The sequence below is a fragment of the Humulus lupulus genome, chromosome 7, assembly GCF_963169125.1.
Source record: "Humulus lupulus chromosome 7, drHumLupu1.1, whole genome shotgun sequence".
Lineage (NCBI taxonomy): Eukaryota > Viridiplantae > Streptophyta > Magnoliopsida > Rosales > Cannabaceae > Humulus > Humulus lupulus.
In genome coordinates, this window is record NC_084799.1 from 14,885,469 (window position 1) to 14,909,112 (window position 23,644).

At 31.1% G+C, this 23,644-nt stretch overlaps 2 protein-coding genes across 2 annotated transcripts; both read left to right on the top strand.

Moving 5' to 3' along the window:
- Nucleotides 1-18,248: 18,248 nt before the first annotated feature.
- Nucleotides 18,249-19,812, top strand: LOC133790772 (uncharacterized). Its single transcript, XM_062228532.1, has 6 exons — nucleotides 18,249-18,400; nucleotides 18,544-18,629; nucleotides 18,715-18,774; nucleotides 18,858-18,939; nucleotides 19,061-19,174; nucleotides 19,345-19,812. Exons 2-6 carry the CDS (start codon nucleotides 18,568-18,570, stop codon nucleotides 19,510-19,512), a joined length of 486 nt encoding a protein of 161 aa, XP_062084516.1. The 5' UTR covers nucleotides 18,249-18,400; nucleotides 18,544-18,567; the 3' UTR covers nucleotides 19,513-19,812.
- A 335-nt stretch (nucleotides 19,813-20,147) lies between these two features.
- Nucleotides 20,148-23,197, top strand: LOC133791415 (extensin-2-like). The gene is made up of 2 exons (XM_062229345.1): nucleotides 20,148-20,474; nucleotides 22,472-23,197. The coding sequence occupies exons 1-2, from the start codon at nucleotides 20,148-20,150 to the stop codon at nucleotides 23,195-23,197; spliced, it is 1,053 nt and encodes a 350-aa protein (XP_062085329.1).
- Nucleotides 23,198-23,644: the final 447 nt, after the last annotated feature.

Sequence of the window (23,644 nt, forward strand, 5' to 3'; positions counted from 1 at the left end):
CTTGGTCTTCTCTTCCACTTGGGCTTCCAATTGCGATATCCTATCCTTCAATGAACGGGTCCTTTGTTCCAACCTACAATTCTCTAAATTTATAAAGAATATTTCGCTTGACTTCACCTCCAATTTCTCATGAAGATCATTGATGTATTGTATAGGTTCCGCTAGCAGGGTTGTTATCCTATAATGAGTGAACTCTTCCCACTCCGGCGGGTGTGGTTGGGGTCGTTGTACGTCAGGGAGAACCGAGGGATTACACGAGTCTGTTGATGAATCACAATCCATTATATTGCACATGCAACAATAGTTAAATAGGAATATATGAGATTTAAACAAAAATATTCATGCAAATAGCTTTGGCCGAAATTTGCAAGTAGTGAACTTCATTTTATGAGTATGAGGGTTTGATGAAGAGAGGTAGGATGATGGTACCAATATGTACCTTATGCGTAGGGTCTATTTAAAATAGTATATTTATAGTATAGGATGAACATGTGGCATAGTTATTAAGTACAACAATAGGATAACTGAATTTTTTCAGTTTATCATGAACATTTTCCAGCTGCAATCTTTTGCTCACCTAACATCCCACAAAATGTGTTGTGTTGACCAATGACCTCAACAATTAAAACAAGTGATAGGATATGATATATTTAGCCTGCCATGCTATTCTATACTTACCCACTACAAGAAAATTAATTTTTACCTACTATAGCTACCAAATATATTTGGTAGCAATTAGTTATATTTTGCTACTAAATTATGGTAGCAAAAGATTTCAGTTGCAAAATCTAAAATTAGAACACCAACTATTTTTACTACCAAAATTATTAGTAGCTAATGAATAATTTTAGCTACTAATTTCTTTTGGTAGCTAAATGTATGGGTGCCAAAATATAAATTTTTTTAACTTTATATATTAATTGCTTCCATTTTTTTTGGTAGCAAATCTCAAATTTTTAGCTACTAGTTTTTTGGTAGAAAAAAATAATTATTTTAATTATATTTTGCTACTAATTATTTTGTAGCAATATAAGTATTTCAACCACTAATATTATTCTACTAAAATATCGATAGTTAAAAGTATAAAATATAAAAACTTAATAAATCATATTTATTTTGAACATATTAATAATTAATTTTTTATAAAATAATTATATATCCATATTTTAATCATCTAAACTTATATATAATAATACATCTATACGTATCCATGTAAAAATTTGTATTCGTATAAGATCAAATAAATTAACTATGTATAAAATAAATTAAATAATTTTAAATATATATTACTATTAATATAAATACTTTACTATGTTAATAAAACATAACTAACCATAAAACTGTCAATTACTTGCACACTCTCTCTCACACACACTTTATTTCTACTACCACTAACACTATCTAACAAACCGCTTGCATATATAAATATATATTTTGGGAATTAATTATAGGATTATCACTACACCTTAGTTTTTTTTCTCTCTCTCTCTCTCTATTATCATTTCCTGCAACGTTTCTTTATCTCTCTCTCTTTCTCTCCCTCTCTTTCATTTATTCATTTGATACTTAATAATTAAATTTGTTTTTTCTTTCTCTCGCACAGAACTTGGTTGAGCCATTGGAGTTTAGAAGAGATATCTGTTTTACACTTTGGAGTAAAGCCTAAACTGTGTACCATCTTGAACTTTTGTATCAATAAAGCAATTTTAGTTTGAATCTTCAAAGGTGAACACGTGAAATTAAGACTTTAATCACAAATTAAACACCTATTTCCTATTTTCTCATCAACAACCATAAAGTGGACACATTAAACATATGTCTACCATACTAATAAGCTTTTGCTGATTATGAACATAAATCATACCACTGAAGTTCCAAAAAACAAAAAAAAATCGCTTCGATGAAGTGTACGAGTACATTTACTAACTAAAAGTCACTAATAAATATTCACTAACGGAATGCCTGGAAATCCCTAATTAGGTCTAAGGGTCAGATTAGTAGGCCGTGAGGGCCGTAACTGATTTATTATCTCATTTAACTATTACATGCATGTTTATGTGAAATATATTATAAGATGATGTTAAATGCATGCATGCGGGTCAAAATTTCCTCTCAGGGGTATTTTGGTAATTTGCCCCGTTGAGAGCGTAATTGTACAATTGTATTCACGTAGGTGAACTGTTGATGAGACCACATTATAATGTGGATTTTTTCAAGCTATTCGGCATGAGATGATCTTCGAATTCAAATTATCGGTTTAGTCATAACAGGGTTGAGTTCGGGGCTCGGGGTGCGTGTCGGGGTGATTTGATGATTAGAGAGTTACCGGGAATAAACGGGTAATGGATATAATTTTATTAGTATTTCAGAATAACATGAATTTGAGAGTGTTAATTACGATTAAAGAGATAGGTGGAAAATGACTGTTTTGCCCTTCGGGTCTTCAATGATGAATTAAGCATGAAGGGTATTTTGGTCATTTGACCTAGCCTATATATATAGGTTGAAGGCTGTACAAATACAACCAAAAACTAAATTTTTAATCATCATTATGAACAAAATTGCGACATTAGTCACAAAATAGAGACATTACTCACAAAATAAATTGTATGATTACGCCTTTCATGTACAAAATTAATAATTGTACCACTCAATTATCAACAAATTGACTTTTATGGGTCAACAAACATGAAATCAACCACAAATTTGTTACCTTCTCATTATCTTACATCATTTCTTACAATCCATGATTGTCCATTTTTGACAGACAAATGCACACTTAGGAGCATGAGTAGTAGAACTATTGGGGGACATTTTTTCTGGTTACTGCGCATTCGCCCTACCTGATCCCACAAATGGGGATACCATTGCCTGAGCTTCATGCCCTACGACACTCTCACTCCATGTGTAACGACCCAAAATTGGTAATAGGGTTTAGCACCTTCATTAGCGTGTCGGGAGGGCATAATTGGTTTATGTATGTGTTTATTTGGTTAAATGTGTGAAATTGATGGCATGTATGATTAATATGAATATGTGAGTATATTAAATGAATGTTTATGGTTATTAAATATGCATGTGGGCCCTCTACTGTTCATACGGGCATACTTGTAATTTTGGCCCGTTAAGGGAATAAATGCAGTTATTTGTGATAAATGGATGAGACCATATTATTATGTGGATATATTTGCAGAACATGGCTCGAGGGAACACAATGGAGCAGATTAGCGAAGTAGTCACAGTGAGGTTTACTACCCGCCTATCCCACAAGGGGAAAACAGTCTTTGTCTGCCATTTCGCACTAATCCTGAAAAGTCCTATAAATTCCCAATTAATCCCAACATACCAAAATAATCATTAAATAATTACCCGTTACCTGTTGAATCTCAAATGTACACTAAGTTCCCCAAAATACCACTACGCTCACCCTGATACTGCATCAGACCAGCATCTAACTATTCCGCTAATCCACTCCGTAGGATCGCTCTAATGCCCTGAAATCCTTAATGTGGTTTGATGGTTAGATTAATAGGCCGGAGGGCCATAATTTATTTATTATGCCATTAAATGATTTCGTGCATATTTATCTCAATTATATTATAATATGATGTTAAATGGATGCATGTGGGTCCACATTTCTTAACAGGGGCATTTTGGTAATTTGACCTGTGGAGGGCGTAATTGTGTATTTTCATGCATGTTGGTGAACTATTATTGATGCCACATCACAATGTGGATTTTTTTGAGCCATTCGGCATGACACGATATTTGAATATAAATTAACGGTTTGGTCATAACAGGTTTGAATTCGGGGTTCGTGGTGAGTCTCGGGGTGGTTCGATGATTAGAGCATTTTAAGGAATTAAAGGGTAAAGGGATATGATTTTATTGGTATTTGAGAATAGTGGGAATTGGAGAGTGTTAATTATGATTAACGAGATAAGTGTAAAAGGACGGTTTTGCCCTTGGGGCGTGTGAAGAGGTTTTGAAATGAGTTCGAAGGGGAAAAATAAGGATTTTTCCCTGAGTTTCAAGTGGGGTCGTGGATCTGTTCTGGAGCATCACGACCCAACCTCATTGAAGAGGGAGGGAGAAGCTGCTGGGTTGTTGGGCTGCGGCATGAAGAAGGACGGCTGCACCCCGTGTTGGATTTGTGGCCGGCTCTGTTTGGGGAGGCGGCCCGCGCCATGGTTTTCCACCTTAACCTATTAATAAAAGCTACAACCACGTTTATAACCAAATAGCTCGATTAGCGAGTTAAGCACGATTCAAAGTTCACAGTAACGGTCCTGGAGTAACCAGGGCGTTACAATCGCCTCAAGCCGACATCACAAATGCATTCACAAAATAATGAGATCCTCAATCATTTAACACATATACTCAAATTTATACCCTCAACAAGTCAAAATTACAAACATGGCCTTATTAACAATAACGAACCCACATGCATATGTAATACACGTAAACATGCACATATCCACATATTCAACCACGTAAATCATGTATGCGACGTACTCACACATTTATTCAATTAATTCCACATAATTAATCTAATTATTCTCTCCAGCACCGTAAACAAGGCACTCAGCCTTAATACTAAATTCAGGACGTTACAGACTTACTCACCAATTCCTTTTACCAGTACGATACCCAAAGAAACTCTTACCAACACCTCACACACTCTCTCTCGTTTATCTATCCTGAACTTGGAGCTTTTGGGATTTGGTTTGGAGCAACTTAAAGCTTCACTTACACAATTGAGGTAAGGTTATGCTCTGTTTATTTTTAATATATATGAATTACATGCAGTTGTTTAAGTTTTAGCAGAGTTTTAAACCAATGGCTGGGTTTTTATTTGGGTTAGAGATTGGGTTTGGTTTTTAAATAATTTTTTAAATAAATTTACTATAATATATGTTAATTTATTTTATTTTATTTTATCATTCATTTAGTAATATCTTTGTGGGGAACTCATTTACTAATCTATATTTTCAACAATTGAGAAAAATATATTAATTTATATATTCAATGGGACCTATGTATTTTTTTATAAAATATTATCATATAAATTTAGCGAATTATTAATTTACGACACAGTCCCTGACTCGGGACCAGACAATAGTATAATTTAAGCGAGTTGATAAATTAATTGGGTATGAATTTGTAGATATTTTACTATATATATAAAAAACAATATATACATGCTAATAAATTATAATAATTGTTCATGTCACCATTTAGAAAATTAAATTATACATCGTAATAATTGAAATCATAATCAAAATATTTAGTTTATTTAACTTCGACATTAATCCTTCTACTAATTTATGTTAAATGTTGTTCGAAGTGGTATTTTTGAAATACAAAAATATTTTTTCGGTGTACCATATTGAGTCCATTACAAAAAAATAAATAAATGTATATCATATTAGGCCCATTAAAGCCCGAACTCTTCCTAAGCCTCAAAACTCCAACAATGAAAGCATCAGCAGTCTCCCATATGACTTCAACAGTCAAGATAATTTAATGCAAAAAACGTGTGTTGCAAGCAATACATTTCTTATGCCAGGGCAATGCCGTCACATACATTATAAAGAGGTATGTGATTCGACAGCTCCACAGAGTAGCCATCATTCCCTATGGTCTTACATCTAAGACCAACTATTCTATTTGTAAACTCCTCAGGCGATTCATTAAGTTTAGTTCAGTTACCCATTTCATATTCTCCATCTTCAGAAATAGTTATTCAGACAAAACAAAAATATGTGCTTCAAGACCTTCGTTAACCGCCGACAAAGAAATGTCGGTGAACGGCAGGAGGAGGAAGGTGAGTCGTATCCGCCTGCGTCGATGGTCTGTGAAACGATGGAACAGAAGAAACCTCGTTGAAGGCCATGAAAAAAAGTGGTTCCTCCACTACCGAAAGCTCAACCATCGGAAGGTGACTGTATGACTCAACCTTTGCCCAAGCGAGGTGAGAAGTTTATTCTTTTTTTTTAAAAACCAAAAAATGTAGTTTTAGGTGTAATAAGTAGTGATTTAGTGTTTAATTGGCCTTTTCACAGTGCTATTTAAGTCTCTTCATTTAGTCACTACTTTTTTTGTTTTAATTATTTCGGTGTAATGAAGGACGACCAAGAAGAAATGAACATGTTGCATTCGAAGGACCATCTACTCCAAGGACCAAACAAAATGCGTCGCCGGTGACCATATCATCTTCCAACTCGGAGGTTTCAGATGCAGAGATAATCATGAGCCGAACCACTTTCTAAAATCTGACTTTCATCATGTTGTTTAATCTGCGTACTGATGTGGAGGAAATCAAGAACAAAGGGTGTTGCCATTGTTGTACTGACAAATCAAAGGAGCCTCATACCGAAGTTCTTTCTCCATCTCCACCACATCGCCCCTCTATGACCAAGTAAGCCATGTCCAGAGAAGACTGCTTTTGTGTATAGTCTAGTGATGTTTAATCAAGTGAAATCCTTTTACCTTATGTCTGTTTTTGAAAAGGAAAAAAATATCTAGTTTATATCTTATATCAGGTTGTAATGTAAACATGTATTACGAACAACATCCTCGTGTGAAACTCTTTAAATCGATTCAAATTATAAAAGTAAAGTAATTTTGTGTTGTTTATGATTTCGATTACATGCTTCAATTAACACCTTATACAATTTTTATTTCGTATTTAAAAACAAAATGAAATCATATTAATATTATTAACATGAACATATCCTTAATTGAATCAACCCTAAATTTCACCCTAAGAAACATGGTTATGAAACGAGATAGAAAATACTTGTTTTCATAAAATATGATAGTGAAAATGAATTTGAATTAAATTTATGTTGAACTTTATCAACTTATGCATCTGGAGTTTAGGGAGGATGACATACGACATACACCCTCCTACATAGAATGCATGAGCAAATATTTGGTTCCCACCGTGCCATGGGATTAAACTTTGGAGGATGCAAGACGAACTTAATATCAAATACATATACCAACTTTTAATATCAGCCAAGAATCAACTTTTAATTGTACAAATATATTGTTATTTCTATGGGGGCATAAATTAACTTAGTATGCTGGATCTTTCCTATATTACTTATGAATGAGGCAAGCCACTAAAACAAAAATTGGGCCAACAAAAATTAATTGCTATGTGCTAGTAGATGTTCTACACTCCAACTTATATAAAGCTCCCAATTTGTAAACAAAGAATTGCACAGAACATACTTCTTCCATAAATATTAGCAAAGCAATAAGAAAACAAAATCCTCTCTATTGGGGTAAGATTGAGCTGCATATGATCATATTGATGGCCCAACAACCATCCATTGAAACTGAATCAATTGGGCTTATTTCTAAAGGAAGCTAAGCGACCACTCCAAATACAAAAGGTAATTTCAAAATAACTACCCATATCTACTGCATTCAACCTTGGTCAATACTTTACACTTTCATCTCACCTCATTTCCCAATTTCAAAATCTTATATTTCATTTCATTTTATTTCCCATTTGGGAAATCTCAATCTTCGTTGTATTTTTCCAACTCCCAATTTTATTTAGTGTCATCAAAAGATTATGAAAGAAAAACTTTTCAAAAAAGAACTTGATTAATCACTGTACTATTAATTTCAAAGTGGGCCTTACTTTGGTAGCCCATATATATATATATATATATCCCAAAGTTGTTCATAATAAAAGCAAAATAAGTAGCCTTCCTGGTTTTGGCAAAGAAAAAAAATGCATTTTCTAAACAAATTTCGTTTGGTAGATCATACTCATCAATTGAATCCAAAAACTTTTTTTTGTTACACTGCAATACGTTATTCCCCTTCTTATGAGATAATTTTAATCGATTTATAGGTCCTAATAATTTTTTTCTTTGCCTGACAGTATTAATGCATCACTAATTTATTCAAGTTAGAGTAAGTACGAACATTCCAATCTCAACAAGATTAAATAATGTCCAACGACGAAACAAATTTTCAGGACATTAAACCAATTCAATTAATTGACAGTATAAAAACAGAGAATTGCGCTTATGACCCACAGAAGGACAAGATCTCAACACACCTATTGCGACATGTCTCACTTGCAAAGCGTCACACAGAGCCATGTCCGCTGCCATTTCCAACTGCGAGATACTCAAGATTTAGAAATGCTAACGGAAGACATGCAATTTATGTATTTGACGAAGGACAATGTGGTGTATATGATATTGTTACAAATTCGGTAAGTTGCTAAACTCACCCCTTAATATTCAAATTATTAATTGTCATTCACATTTTCAACAACATTTTATCTAGCCATTCAATAATTTACTTTATGATAAATGGCCTTGCAGGTGAAACTTTCTGTGTTCAAAAAAAGGTTTTGAGAAGGTATTATACGAAAAAACTCCTACCATCTAATATATTGAATGGAGTAGCCATCACAACGATAGGATGCTCTGATCAATATGAAACTATAACTATGTACACAAATGGCTTCCAAAAAATTGCTGGATTTGCAAGCTGGGAAGACCACCCATTCTCATGCCTATTCACATATGTCCACAAAAATTGTACAGATCAAAACCAACCTCAACAGGAGACGTACCACTGCCACGCGGCGAGTCGGAACCTTTTGTTGTACGGAAACATCGAAGATAAATTCATAAAATTTATTGATCTAAGAAATGGGGATATTAAAATGCACATCGATGTTGGACTTCCCATACAACTAATCCAATTCTCAAAACCAATTGCCTGGAGTACCAATGAATGTGTTATACTACACTCTAGCCACGGATTACAAATATGGGACTTGTTTTGTAATAGGGCCATACAAATAAGACATCTTCCATCAGTGGGAAACACAATTAAGGCATTCACAACCATTAAAGACTTCAACGACAACCAAATCCATCTTCATAACAGGTACTACTTTTTTCTTAACCTAATCTTCGATATTCATCATTACTCTCTTCGAGTTTTATATTGTTCAACTAACTTGACTTGAAATTATGTACATTGTGAAATTGTCTTTTGGGTCTTTCCAAAGTGTGAACTAATGAACAGTTTTGATGTATAAAAAATACAAATTAGATGCAGTCTGCATTCCTCTACATCAACTGATTGGACTAAAACTCTCATCATTGTATCATATAAGGTTAAAATCTCTTGACCTAATATTTGCTCCCGAACTTTCTAAAATTGGACTTAAGCACAGTTCAACTGTCACAATAGAAAGCAGTAATAACTGCAGTTTCAGTATTTGTTAATTTTAGTGGTTCAAAACGGTCTTTACACTCAAGCTAGTAAATAGACTCATCTTAGACGTCATTTTCTATTCAACATTGACAAATGTTGTTCTGGGTTCTTGTATTATGTTGGTGAGAGTTTGAAAATTAAAAACAAACTTCTTATTCAAATTATATAACTTTGTATTCATCTAGATTTGTGCTTACTAAGAGTGTTAGTCCCATCCACTTGATTTAGGTCATACTTGTTTGAACCAAGTAAATTTCTTATGTTGTTAACATGAGTATCATTTATCTAATTCTCATTTTGTCTAAAAATGTATTACTAGTGCACTGTTGTCAACATGAGTAATGAAGTGAATAAAGCTCTCTATGATGATCATGAGACAACTAAGGCTCATGAGGTGTGCTCATTCAATTCCAGTCATTGTTGGATATTTTTTACTTTTTTACTTTCAGCTACAACATTATTACTCACCACTCAATTAAATATTACTTACTAGCAGAAAAATGTTACTTATACGCAAAAAAAAAAAAAACAAAATTACTTCAAGGTTTTTTACTTTTACATACAACGTTATTACTGACCATTTCATTAAACATTACTTAGCCGCATCAAAAAATTACTTACCCAATATAATAAATAAGTTCAAACACAATACATATTTTATCTTATTGCCCTCGATTGTACAATTTTTGGACTGCAAATTACTTTATTGTCTTTACTTTTCATAGTCATGCCACCACAACTTCTTTGATCCCGTTTACATAACCAGTTCATCAAGTATAAAGTTTAAAAAAGAAACACACCAAAATTGTTCAAAACTTGACAATTGGAAAATTAATTGGGTCCTACTATAATTTTGTAAGTTCAAAGCTTAGATTACACAACCGTGATTGGGGATGTTCTACTATAACACATATTCGTACAATCGACACATCCCAATTACTTGACCCCATCTTCCATGCAATCAATAACAAATTATTAATTTCCTTGTCAACTAAGCCGCCAATGTGGTTTGCAATTTAAACCTATGTACTTCACCGTACATGTCAAATGAACTTACAAAAGTATAGTATGAATGATTCATCAATTAATCATCATTTTATATTGTATGAGATTAAATTTTTAGTCTCCATTTATGATAGAAATATTTTAATCACACTTTTTTTAACGAAGTAGTGACTCCTAATCGAGCAACCATATAAATATTATAACTTAAATATGGTACATTTAGTGGTATTATTATTATTATACTCTAATTGTGTTACACATCAGAAGATTATAAAATAACTTATGCAAAGGGAAAGTATTACATACCAAATACCAAATACCATATAATGGCCAAAATTCATTCTAAATTAACTATACAACCTAAAGCTACATAATCAATGGTAATTCATTCTTCTAACCATTAAACAAGTCAAACAAAACTGAGATATTCACTAAGACAATTCATTTGTTACTCGCAAAAAAACAAACAATAATTACTTTCGGTTTTTCTTACTTTCAGCTATTATGTTATTACTAACCACTCTATTTAATATTACTTACCGAAATCAAAATGTTACTTATATGCAGATGAGTTACTGGAAATTCATTACTTTTACATACAACGTTATTCCTGACTACTCCTTTAAAAATTACTAAGTGACTCCTAAACATTACTTTCCCAATTTCGTAAATATGTTTGAAAACAATACTAATTTTACCTTATTGCCCTCCACTGTAGACTTCTTTTACCTGCAAATTACTATTTTGCCCATACTTTTCAGACCATGATTCAATATTTTTTTACAACCGGTTTACATCACCGACTCATCAAGCAAAAAAATGTAATAATAAAAACACCAAATAATTTAATAGCTTGACACTTGGCAATTTTTTTGGGTACCACTTGTTGGACTAAGTCCGGTGAGGGACTTAAGAACTTGCCTTAAAAAAAATGTAAACAAAAATAAAGAAGTATACTTTACAATTTACTTAAAAGTTCAAAAGTGCAAGCAAATTGAATACATTATATTTAAATAGGATTTTTACACAAAATGTCAATATTAGTCTTTTTTTTTTACTGTTGGACGGAGAATTAAACATTTATATTGTTTTTAGTCTTCTTTTATACATAATCATTTTAGTTTCATTTTTTTTAAAATACGGTTTGGCTAATACCGTGCACATTATCCAACTCTCATAAGGGTTTTATCTATTTTCTTCAATTTTTTTATTATTTTCATTCTCTCTTATATTTACAATTCTACTTTATTGTTCTTTTTATTTATTATTTTACGTCATTTGGCTCCATACAAGTTAAGTAGTGGAATAGGTATAAAATGTTATTTATATTATTTTTAATGTAATAAAAACAAAAGTTGCATAAAAAGTTGTGAAACATTTATGAGTCTTTAACTTGTGGGTCCTTTTTTATTTTATTATTGTTTATTTTCTTTTATGATGCTCATAATTTATTATTCTCTCTTTTCTTTTGAAATTCCACATTTTATAAAATTAACAACTTATTATTTAATTAATCAATTAATTAAATGCGGAATAATTAAGTTGATACTGAAATAGATATCCTGTAGCTACAGACTAGGGTGCAGTAACTACATACCAAAAAACTAGAAAAGAACTAAAGTGCAGAAAATAAATACACACAAGGTTTTACGTGGTATCAATAATCTTTGCAGATTGCTACTAGTCCACGGGGCCACGCCCAGAGATAAGATTCATTAGTAAGGTCTCTGCTCCAAAGTTGTGCTTGGCAACTTGATGCTAAAGGCCTGGAATTTACACAAGGATTTTGTTATTTATTTTTGCATTTTGCCCCCATATCAGTTTTAAGGGTGTGATTTAATCTCTATTTAACATGACAATAACAGTCTAGGATTGTACAACTCGTTTGGGATATCTTGTCAATTCTCCATCCTGTGTGCTCTAGAGCTCATTTGTTGATCTTATATTTCTTGGAAAAAAAATTAAGAGTAGCTTAACATATTTTATCACTCACTTATATTATAAATTTTATGGCATTGCTGGTTTCTTTCTTGCTTCTTATTTATTCTTATGAATTTCAGGAAAACCTTATTACTGTTTTTTTTTTTTTTTTTTTTGCATTTTCATATAAACAAAATGGTCAGCTAAGACTTTTCTAAACATTTTTTTTCCTCTTCAACTTAATCAACTGTGAGCCATTAAGGATTGGAGCTAAAAAATAGCATATTTTTTGGTATGATGTATCAACTGTAATTGGAATGACTACATAAGATTTTTTTTCTTTCGTTCTCATATTAAGTAATAATACCACTTCCAAATGTTCTGCTTGTCAACATTGATGCTATGGTTTCATCTTCTAATGTTTTATAACATTCACATAGAAACATTGTCTAACGTTTAGAGGTGTAAGGTTTTTGTTTTAATTTGTTAAGTAATTATTATTATCTCTATTTAGTTACTAAATTAATGATTGCTATTATTATTAATATTATTTTTATTATTATTCCTTAGTTAGTTAGGCGATGGAAAAGGGAAAGATCAATTTTTTTTTCTTAAGAAAAGGAAAAGTTCAGTTACATTATTATTGTTAGGATATTATTAGGATTTTATATAAGTGTTATTATTAGATAAATAAACAAAAGATAAAACTAAATAAAAGATTCACTATTACAGTTTTTTCAATTATTTAATATAAGAGTTAGCCTTTACATTGTCACAAACAAAAAAACGATTGCAGCTTTACTTTAATTACAGGGATTTAATTTAATTATTAATTATTAACAAAGAATAGTAACAGCTATACTATAACTATTAATTTTTTTTATTAATATAGGTTAAAAAATTAAAAAAATCTATAAATTAAAAATATAGAATGCTGCAATTTTAGGATGCATAGATAATTTTCTTTTCCTAAAAATAATAGATATAACTAACAATTTCAAATTCAAATTAAATATAAAAAAAAATCAAACATATAATAATTAAAAAAAATAGTATTTGAAAATATTTCAACAACTCTAATCTCTTATATATATATATATATGTATATATACATTGAACTGAACAATTTCTTCACCGTAGAGATGATGATGAAGATACTTATAAGTGTGTTGTTTACTCTTTTATTGTGTTTGACTTGTGAGGGTTACTACTGTGGTATCGATCAAATTATTCGATACCAGCCTTTATAAAATAAATTATATGTTATACAGTGGCAGACTGATCTCTCCCAATTACTGTAGCTCAATTGTCGATATCTACTACAACAGTAATTGTGGTTTTTATAAGCCTTACAGCAATTTATTTCTGTTGGGTGCCTATTATTGTTCTCGGCATTACTATTTCTATAATTATCCACGCCATCCTCCTCGGCATTACTATTTCTATAATTATCCACGCCATCCTCCTCCTTAATCAACATTGTGGCGACTGTGAGCCATTAAAATAGTCAAAATCAAACATATAATAATTAAAAAACAGAATCATTTCTTAATGTGTGATATTTATCACTGATTTAATAGGCAAATCTTTAAATTAAGATATCTTTTAATTCTATTGTTTTTGGTGTAAATAACTATAAAACCATTAAGGTTTATATATAGCTTTTGAGAAATGTATAAAATCATTCAAAATAAATGTGGGATATAATTATTTACTATTCATGTGGACGTTTTGATCACTAATTTTCTAACAAATTCATGGTCGAGAGAGAGGTCACTTAGGTAGTTAAGCCAGTCTTTTAATTTTGCGGGTTTGTGTTTGACAATAACAATTTGTATTAATGGAAATTTTTTCTCTTATTAGACTTATGTAGAGTAAATACTGCTTAGTTATATTTTTCGTTTTTTCTATTTATTTAATTTTTATATTGAAAAAATTATCACCCAAATAATTAATGTTGAAAAGTTTTGAATATTGTTTTAAGATATGTATTGATTTTCCTTTTTTAATGCCACATAGCCTCTGTTGTAGTGAAATGAAGTCAAAGTATCTATTTGTTTCCTTCTTAGGCTCCCATGCATACACCTAAATTATTTCGACTTTATATTATCTCTACAATCTTCAACTAACCACTAGATTTTCTCCATAGTTTTTGACTCCCATAAACATAGCTTTCTAGTCTCCATTTTGTAAGCTTGACACATAGTCACTTAATTCAAGAGTAGTGTGACACATATCTTATAAAAATTCAAAATGAGTCAAAACTAGCCTATTTTTATGCTACACGCCCAGGACTAGGTAAGTCTCCACTTGGTTTTTCAATTGAACTCTGTTAATTTTAATGTCACATGTATACTTCTTAGACCATCAAATAACATGTGTGCATAATTTAATTAAAAATTGAAAATTATACACTAACTTAATCATACATTAAGATCTTATAAATACTAACTAAAATAATTACAACTATCCAAATTATAATTATTTTCTAAATCATTAGATCATACCCTAAAACAAATAATTTAAACTTAAAGCAAGCTTTTTAAATTCTATCACTCAAGTCATAACTATAAACTAATAAAACTAACGTAAGATCATAATTAAGGAGCTTATATGAAAATAATAAGCTTGGTTATTACTATGAGCCCATATTCTGTAGAGACAATATAAATTTTTATTTAACAAAAATATAATTAATGAATTTATTGTTTGATTGTTTGAATGAAATTGTAAGTAATGAGTTTATTTTAAAAAATTCTAAACTTTCTCAAAGTTATATTTATAACTATTAATATTAATTGATGAGTAATGTTAGGAACACACTTATTTTGCACACTCAAAATCCACATAATAATGTGACATGCATCTTAAACCACATATAAATATAGTGGGTCCCACCTTAAAAAATTTGAATGGTTTAAGATGCATGCATGCCACATCATTGTGCATTTTAAGTGTGCAAAATGAGTGTGTACCTATCAATTTTTCTTCCATGATGAGGAAGCAAAATGTTTTTGACGATAGATGCCAAATCCCATCAGGAACAACTCTCTTCTGTTACCAATGAGTCACATTCTTGAACCTGCCAAGGAAACAAAAGAACCCCATTTAAGATCTTGTGGAAAAAAAGGAGGGACATACTGGATTTAATGGTAATATCAGAATTACTCGAAAATTTTGACAAGTATCTATTACCTCAACAAGTGCACAACCTTTCTTGTCCATTTTGGTACTCATATACAAGGATTGAGAGACATTATTAGAATTTGCATTTGATACAGTGTTGTCAAGAATAATCTACAGACTAATCTTTTGATTTATATAATAATAAAAAGTTAGTATTTTGTATTGAGAAAATTGTGCTATTATTTATTTAATAGAATAATTAGGAAATTAATTAAATTTTTATTAGTATCCTTGAATATATCATAGGTGATCAATTAAGGTTGCTGAATTGTATGGTTAATAGCTAATATTCATATTTTTTTTACTCTGAGTGAATTGACGGTGATAATACCCAATTTTTTTTCATAAGTTACACTTTAATACCCAATTTTTTTTTGCGGTAATAGTATCTAAATCTACAATTTTTTTACAGCCGTTAGTACTCACCGTTAACTGCCGTTAAGTATCCACATAACACATTTTTATACTCATAAATTTAGGTATTAAAGTGTAACTTTATAAATGATTTGGGTATTATTGCTGCTAATATCCCTAATCTTTAAATACCATAAAAATAATTTTAAATTTTAAAAAAATCTAAAAGATTATTAGAAACTAATTAATAAAACTAAAATTTGCAAATTCGAAACAACCCAAATTAAAATTGAAACTCAAAATCATTTTGAAATCCATATTATTAATTAGCTTTTAATAATGTTTTAGATTTTTTAAAATTTTAAATTATTTTTATAATATTTAAGAATTTAAATAATTTAGTTTAAAATCATCACAAAATCCATATGTGCCACATGAATACTTAACGTGCAGTTAACTGTAAGTACTAACGGTTGCACCAAAATTGTAGATTTATGTATAACCACAAAAAAAGGTATTAAAGTGTAACTTTTGAAAAGATTTAGGTATTATCACCGCAAATTAGACTAATAAAAATATGTCACGTGGATATATAATGGGCAGTTAACGGTGAATACTAGCGGATGTACCAAAATTATAGATTTATGTATTATTACCGCAAAAAAAAATTTGGGTATTAAAGTGCAACTTTTGAAAAAATATTAGATATTATTGCCGCCAATATCCCTACTTATTATACATAATTATCATCTATTTCAAAAATTGGGATCTATACTTTTTTCTTATAATATTAAAATAGCCTTAACATATAAAAAATGTATTATAAAAATTTAATTTTTATTAAATTAAGATTTCAAATTTATATTTATTTTAAAGTAAAAAGTAATTTTTTCTTACATTTTAAAAAAATTAAATGTAAACAAAAATCAAGAACAGTAATATACAATTTACTTAAAAATTCAAAAGTGTAAATATTTAAATGGGATTTTTACACAAAATTCCAAAATTAGTCATTTTTTTACTGTTGCACGGAGAATTAAATATGTTTACTATTTTTAGTTTTCTTTTATACAGAATCATTAGTTTCATTTTTTTTTCAAAAATACGTTTTGGCTAATACCGTGCATACTATCCAACTATCATAAGGTTTTTATCTATTTTCTTCCATTTTTTTATTATTTTCATTCTCTCTCTTATATTTACAATTTTACTTTATTATTCTTTTTATCCATTATTTTCTGTCATTTGGCTCCATACAAGTTAAGTAGTGGAGTAGGTATAAAGTGTTATTTATATTCTTTTTAATACAATAAAAACTAAAGTTGCATAAAAAGTTGTGAAGCATTTATGAGTCTTTGACTTGTGGGTCCTTTCTTACTTTATTATTATTTATTTTCTTTTATGATGCTCATAAGTTATTATTATGTAATGACCAAACTATTTCTAAGATTTTGGACCATTAAATTTACTAGACATAGCTTACTATTTTTGGAGAATAAAACATACATAAGAAAATAAGATATCTTTATTGAAAACTTGAATTATTGTATCAAATACATGATAATATAAAATATGGCATGAGTACCCATTGTTTAAAAGAAAAACATAAAATATAACTTTAATTCAATTGTTAAAAAAACTAAATGCGGAAACTACAAAAGAAACATAATTCAAAAGACTAAAATAAACGTCGTCCTCGATCGTTATGCAGTCCACTCATTCCATTCATCATCAACACACAAACCAAGCTACCAAGAATCCTTCCGCCTTCCATATTATTTTCCTGCATCACACTAAAAATAATGGAGTGAGCCTAATGCCCAGCAAAGAAAATCTACTAAAAACATATATCACAAATCATAAGACTATAATAGGAACATACCCTATAAAACATATGACTATATAAAAACATATATGGTATAGGACCATTGTAAAGGATCCCCCAATTTTTGTATTCAGAGTACTAAGAGCTGACTGAACCCTATAAAAGCTTGAAACCTTCAAGTTTCCCCAAATCCCAATACAACAGACTCGTGTACTAGGGTTAATTAATAATCTAAACCACGTAAAATTTGTGTCTTCTTATAACATTTTCTTCAAGTTCTTTTAATTAGTTGATAGCGAAAAATGAAGCCTACACTTACATAATATTTTCCCTTTTTGTAAAGTAAAAAGAGTGTCTTCGATGCATTTTTTTTTACAATTTTTTGGCTGATAAAGTGAACAAATAGTTTATAATTCTTTCGTTGGTAAATTGGAGAATTAGAAACATGACTATTGCTTTCCAATTGGTTGTTTTTGCGTTGATTGCTACTTCATCAATCTTACTAATTTGTATTTGCTTCTCTTAATGGTTGATTGAATAATAAAAATGTTGTATTTTTTAGTACATCATTATGAATTGGATTAGTCTTTTCTGATAGGTATCCTTAATTCTCTTATCCATTAAACCTGGTCGTTCTATTGAAAATAGTATTTCGTAAAACTTTATGATAAAGTGTGGCAATGTTTGTGTTTTAATAGAAGAAAGATATTCTTACACAAACTTTTGTACGAGGTATGGGCATAAATCACAGGTAAGCTAGAGGCTATGCTGCTTGAAGCAAAAGGCTCCTGGGCATAAGCAGAAAAGGCTTACTCAAGCCTTTTAGAGGATAATCCCCTTGATCAAGTAAAATTTTGTACCTATTTAGTTTTAGTTGATGAAATCGATTTGTATTACTGGATTCTCTTTTTATTTATTTTTTCATCAAAGAACTTTTTAGAAAGATATGGAATGGTTATCTAATTTTTTTTTTCATTTTTCCTACATAGGTAATCCTCAAGAGGAAAGTAGCCATGGCAAAGGCACAAGGCGATATTTCAGGGGCAATTGATTGTCTAAATAAATACCTTGAAACGTAGGGCACTCTAGTTTTTTGTTGTTGAGAAGTTTGCATATGACAGGAGAAACATGTTGCTCATTTGCTTTTTCTTGTCCTACAGATTTATGGCTGATCATGATGCCTGGAGAGACCTGGCTGAAATCTACGTTTCTCTTCAAATGTAAGCACTCTTTCTTTGAGCATAAATGTTATTATTCTTTCATGTTACCGTTTGTTACTTCCTAACTGATAAGCTATGCCTAGGTACAAGCAAGCTGCATTCTGCTATGAAGAGCTAATATTATCACAACCTACTGTTCCTTTACATCACTTAGCCTATGCTGACGTAAGTGTCTATCTTGTCTATGTGCACCAACTGCGTTACTGCTATCACTTTGATTTCCTATACTAAGATTTGAGATTTTTCTTAATATTCTCTTGTCTTCCCTTGTTTTCATGGTAAACAGGTACTTTACACACTTGGCGGACTAGAAAATCTACAGGCAGCAAAGAAATACTATGCATCCACTATTGACTTGACTGGAGGCAAAAGTACTAGAGCGCTTTTTGGTGTTTGCTTGGTATGCTCTCTCTAATGAAACACGCTCATTTATTGCACACTTTTTTTGTGTCAATTGTTGCCCCGTGAATGTTTAGTACTTATATCAAGACATATTTGATTTTGGTATACGGCCATTGTTCAAATGCTGGCAACTTGGTGACTGAAACAAATTTTACTTCATGTTACCAGTGTTCTTCTGCCATTGGGCAGCTGGCAAAGGGTCGGAACAAGGAAGACAAAGAGAGTGAGCTACAATCTCTGGCAGCAGCAGCCTTGGAAAAGGACTACAAACAAAGAGCACCTGCAACACTTTCCTTGATTACGACTGCCTTAAAAAACTTAAAAGTTTCATCATAACTCTAATTTGATCGAAACCCTGTTTTAGTATTTCTCTGCTCCAAAGTTGTGCTTGGCAACTTGATGCTAAAGGCCTAGAATTTACACAAGGATTTTGTTATTTATTTTTGCATTTTGCCCCCAAATCAGTTTTAAGGGTGTGATTTATTCTCTATTTAACATGACAATAACAGTCTAGGATTGTACAACTCGTTTGGGATATCTTGTCAATTCTCCATCCTGTGTGCTCTAGAGCTCATTTGTTGATCTTATATTTCTTGGAAAAAAAATTAAGAGTAGCTTAACATATTTTATCACTCACTTATATCATAAATTTTATGGCATTGCTGGTTACTTTCATGCTTCTTATTTATTCTTATGAATTTCAGGAAAACCCTTATTACTGTTTTTTTTTTTTTTGTGCATTTCATATAAACAAAATGGTCAGCTCAAGACTTTTCTAAACATTTTTTTTCTCAAAACTAAGTGTTACCATGAAAGACGTGTAAACTTATACGTTTAGATTCATTTAAAAATTTAGATATGTTATATATATTCATTTCACTCCCATGTAGCTGAGCCAGATTATCCACGAGTCTCTAAGATTATATCCTCTAGTACTTGGTGTGTCAACAAAAGTTGAAAAGGAAGTAAGAATGAGAAATTTCAATCTTCCTGCTAATGCTAATTTACTCATATCAACTGTACCACTTCATCATGACCCTGATATATGGGGACAAGAATTTCATCTTTTCAAACCAGAGCGATTTTCTGAAGGGGTTGCAAAAGCTACTAAGGACAATATGGCTGCTTTTCTTCCCTTTGGAATGGGACCTCGAACTTGTGCAGGGGTTAACTTTGCCAGTATCGAAGCAAAGATTGCTCTGACAATGATTATGCAACGATATAGCTTCACATTGTCCCCAGCCTATGTCCATTCACTAGTTAACATTCCCACAAATAGCCTGCAACATGGTGTTCAAGTAATGCTACAATCAATTTGAAGCCTTAGCTTTCGTGTAACTAGAAAGTGTTTGTAAAATTTTCAGAGTCTACCAGTAACTTGGTTTAGAAATTTTATGAGTTTCTTGGTATATTTATATTGTTCAATCTACCACTACTTATATATATGTCATCTTCTAAACTAATTTTTTTTAAGGTTTTCTTGGAATGTAAAGCTTAGATTAATGATACGACAAATGGTTTTCGATGGGGAAATGTTTCTCACTGGATCATAAAATTGGGCAATGGCAAATTCAAAGTTCAAACCCTTTTTGGTTTGGCAGTTTGGTTGGTAAATGCCCAATAATGATATTCGTACCATTGATGTTTCTTTTGTTGAATCGATGACACATTTTTCTCGTTATGTTGTTATTTCATGCTCGTATAGGTTTCTATTAGTCATCTTTAGAATTGGTTCTGTAGTTTATTATTTCGATGTCATTCTTTTTATGCTCTTTTGGTTTTAAGGTCATCTGTGATCATTAGACATCATTGTTTATTAGGTTCATTTCTTACTTTGTAGTCTTTCTCGATTGATGTCATTTTTGTGAAAATGACATTTTCCAGTATGATAATTATGTTGAAGAGTAATTTCCATGTAACTTGACTTTTATTTTAAGGTGTAATTTGAGTTCAAGTAATGCTTTAACTTACTAACATCGAAGCCAAGTTCTCTCTAACAATGGTTCTGCAATGCTATAGCTTTATCTCGTCTCAACCTGCTTGAACAGAGTGAGAGCTCATGGAACAAGAAAATGAAATGAGTGAACTGACTAAAATGAGTGAAATGCAAACTCCGAATCTTAACTCAAAGACTTTTCTAAACATTTTTTTTTTCTCTTCAACTTAATCAAAACATTGTTTAATGGAGCTAAAAAATAGCCTATTTTTTGGTATGATGTATCAACTGTAATTGGAATGACTACATAAGATTTTTTTAGTAATAATTTTCTGAGAGACCACTTCCAAATGCTCTGCTTGTCAACATTGATGCTATGGTTTCATCTTCTAATGTTTTATAACATTCACATAGAGACATTGTCTAACGTTTAGAGGTGTAAGGTTTTTATTTTAATTTGTTAAGTAGTTATTATTATCTCTATTCAGTTACTAAATTAATGATTGTTATTATTATTAATATTATTTTTATTATTATTCCTTAGTTAGTTAGGCGATGGAAAAGGGAAAGATCAATTTTTTTTTCTTAAGAAAAGGAAAAGTTCAGTTACATTATTATTGTTAGGATATTATTAGGATTTTATATAAATGTTATTATTAGATAAATAAACAAATGATAAAACTAAATAAAAGATTCACTATTACAGTTTTTTCAATTACTTCATTATAAGAGTTAGCCCTTATATTGTCACAAACAAAGAACGATGACAGCTCTACTTTAATTACAGGGATTTAATTTAATTATTATTATTAATTATTAACAAAGAATAATAGTAGCTATACTATAATTATTGATTTTTTTTATTAATATATGTTAAAAAATTTATAAATTAAAAATATAGAATGCTGAACTTTTAGGATGCCACCTCAACATTTATAAATATAAATAGATACTTTTCTTTTCCTAAAAATAATAGTTATAACTAACAATTTCAAATTCAAATTAAATATCAAAAAAAATCAAACATATAATAATTAAAAAAAATAGTAATTGAAAATATTTCAACCACTCTAATCTCTTATTTATATATATATACATTGAACAGAATCATTTTTCACCATAGAGATGATGATGAAGATACTTATGAGTGTTTTGTTTACACTTTTAATGTGTTTGAATTGTGAGGGTTACTACTGTGGTATCGATCAAATTATTCGATATCAGCCTTGCATTAATGAAATAAATTATATGCTATACAGTGGCAGACCGATCTCTCCCAATTGCTGTAACGCAATTGCCGACATCTACTACAACAGTAATTGTGGGCTTTATAAGCCCTACACAAATTTCTTTCTGCAGGGTAATTATTATTGTTCTCGTCATTACTATTTTTATAATTTTCCACGCCATCCTCAATATCCTCCTCCTTATTATTTTCCACCTTGCCCTCATTACCCGCCCTCTCCTCTTCCTCATCCTTCTCCTCCTACCCTGCCACCCCCTCATCCTTCTCCTTCTCCTCCTACACCGCCGTCTTCTCATCCTACTCCCACAACGCCGCCTTCTCCTCCACCCCCTTCCCATCCTCATCCTTCTCCTCCTACACCGCCCTCCTCTCATCCTACTCCCACAACGCCGCCTTCTCCTCCACCCCCTTCCCATCATCATCCTTCTCCTCCTACACCGCCATCTTCTCATCCTACTCCTACAACACCGCCCTCTTCTCGTCCTACTCCCACACCACCGCCTTCTCCTACTACCCCGCCCTCTTCTCATCCACCTCCCACAACGTCGCCTTCTCCTCCTACACCTACACCGCCGTCTTCTCATCCTAATCCTACAACACCGCCTTCTCCTACTGCACCGCCGCCAAGTAAGAGTAACTGTAGTGAGATAATGCAACGTCTTAATCCATGCATTAACGAGATGATAGCGTACAATAATCGAGGGTCCGGTCAAATAAGCTCGATATGTTGCGACATTATTTTGCAGGCTTCTGATTCATGCAACACTGCTAATGGTTCGTATTCATGGTCCGTCTCCATTTCTGGACCTGCCTTGGATTACTGCAGGAATCATCACTAGTTATATTTCATTTAGTTTTTGTTTGTTTTCTTTTTAGTTTAGGAAAGAATAAATTTATTTAGTTATTTTGTTTTGTTTGTTTTCTTTTTAGTTAAGGAAAGAATAAATTCATTTAGTTATTTTGTTATTTTTCCAAATTACGGTGGAATTTAGTTATATTTTTTAGTTTTTTCTATTCATTTTTTTAAGATTTGGATTGATTTCTGTCTTCTTATTTATTTGTTTTTTTTTTTTAAATTTAAATGGGGTTTCAGTTTATACTTTAATCTCGTTTGTTTCTTTATAATATATATATTTTTTAAAATCTTGGTAATCGATTAAGGAATGAGTTTTGAGATGAAACATTCAAAATAATGATGATTTGGATTGGATAAAAAAATTAAGAATGTGAGGAGCTGCTCCTTAACGCCTATAATAAAACCATTATGGCAGTTTTGTCTTTCTTTT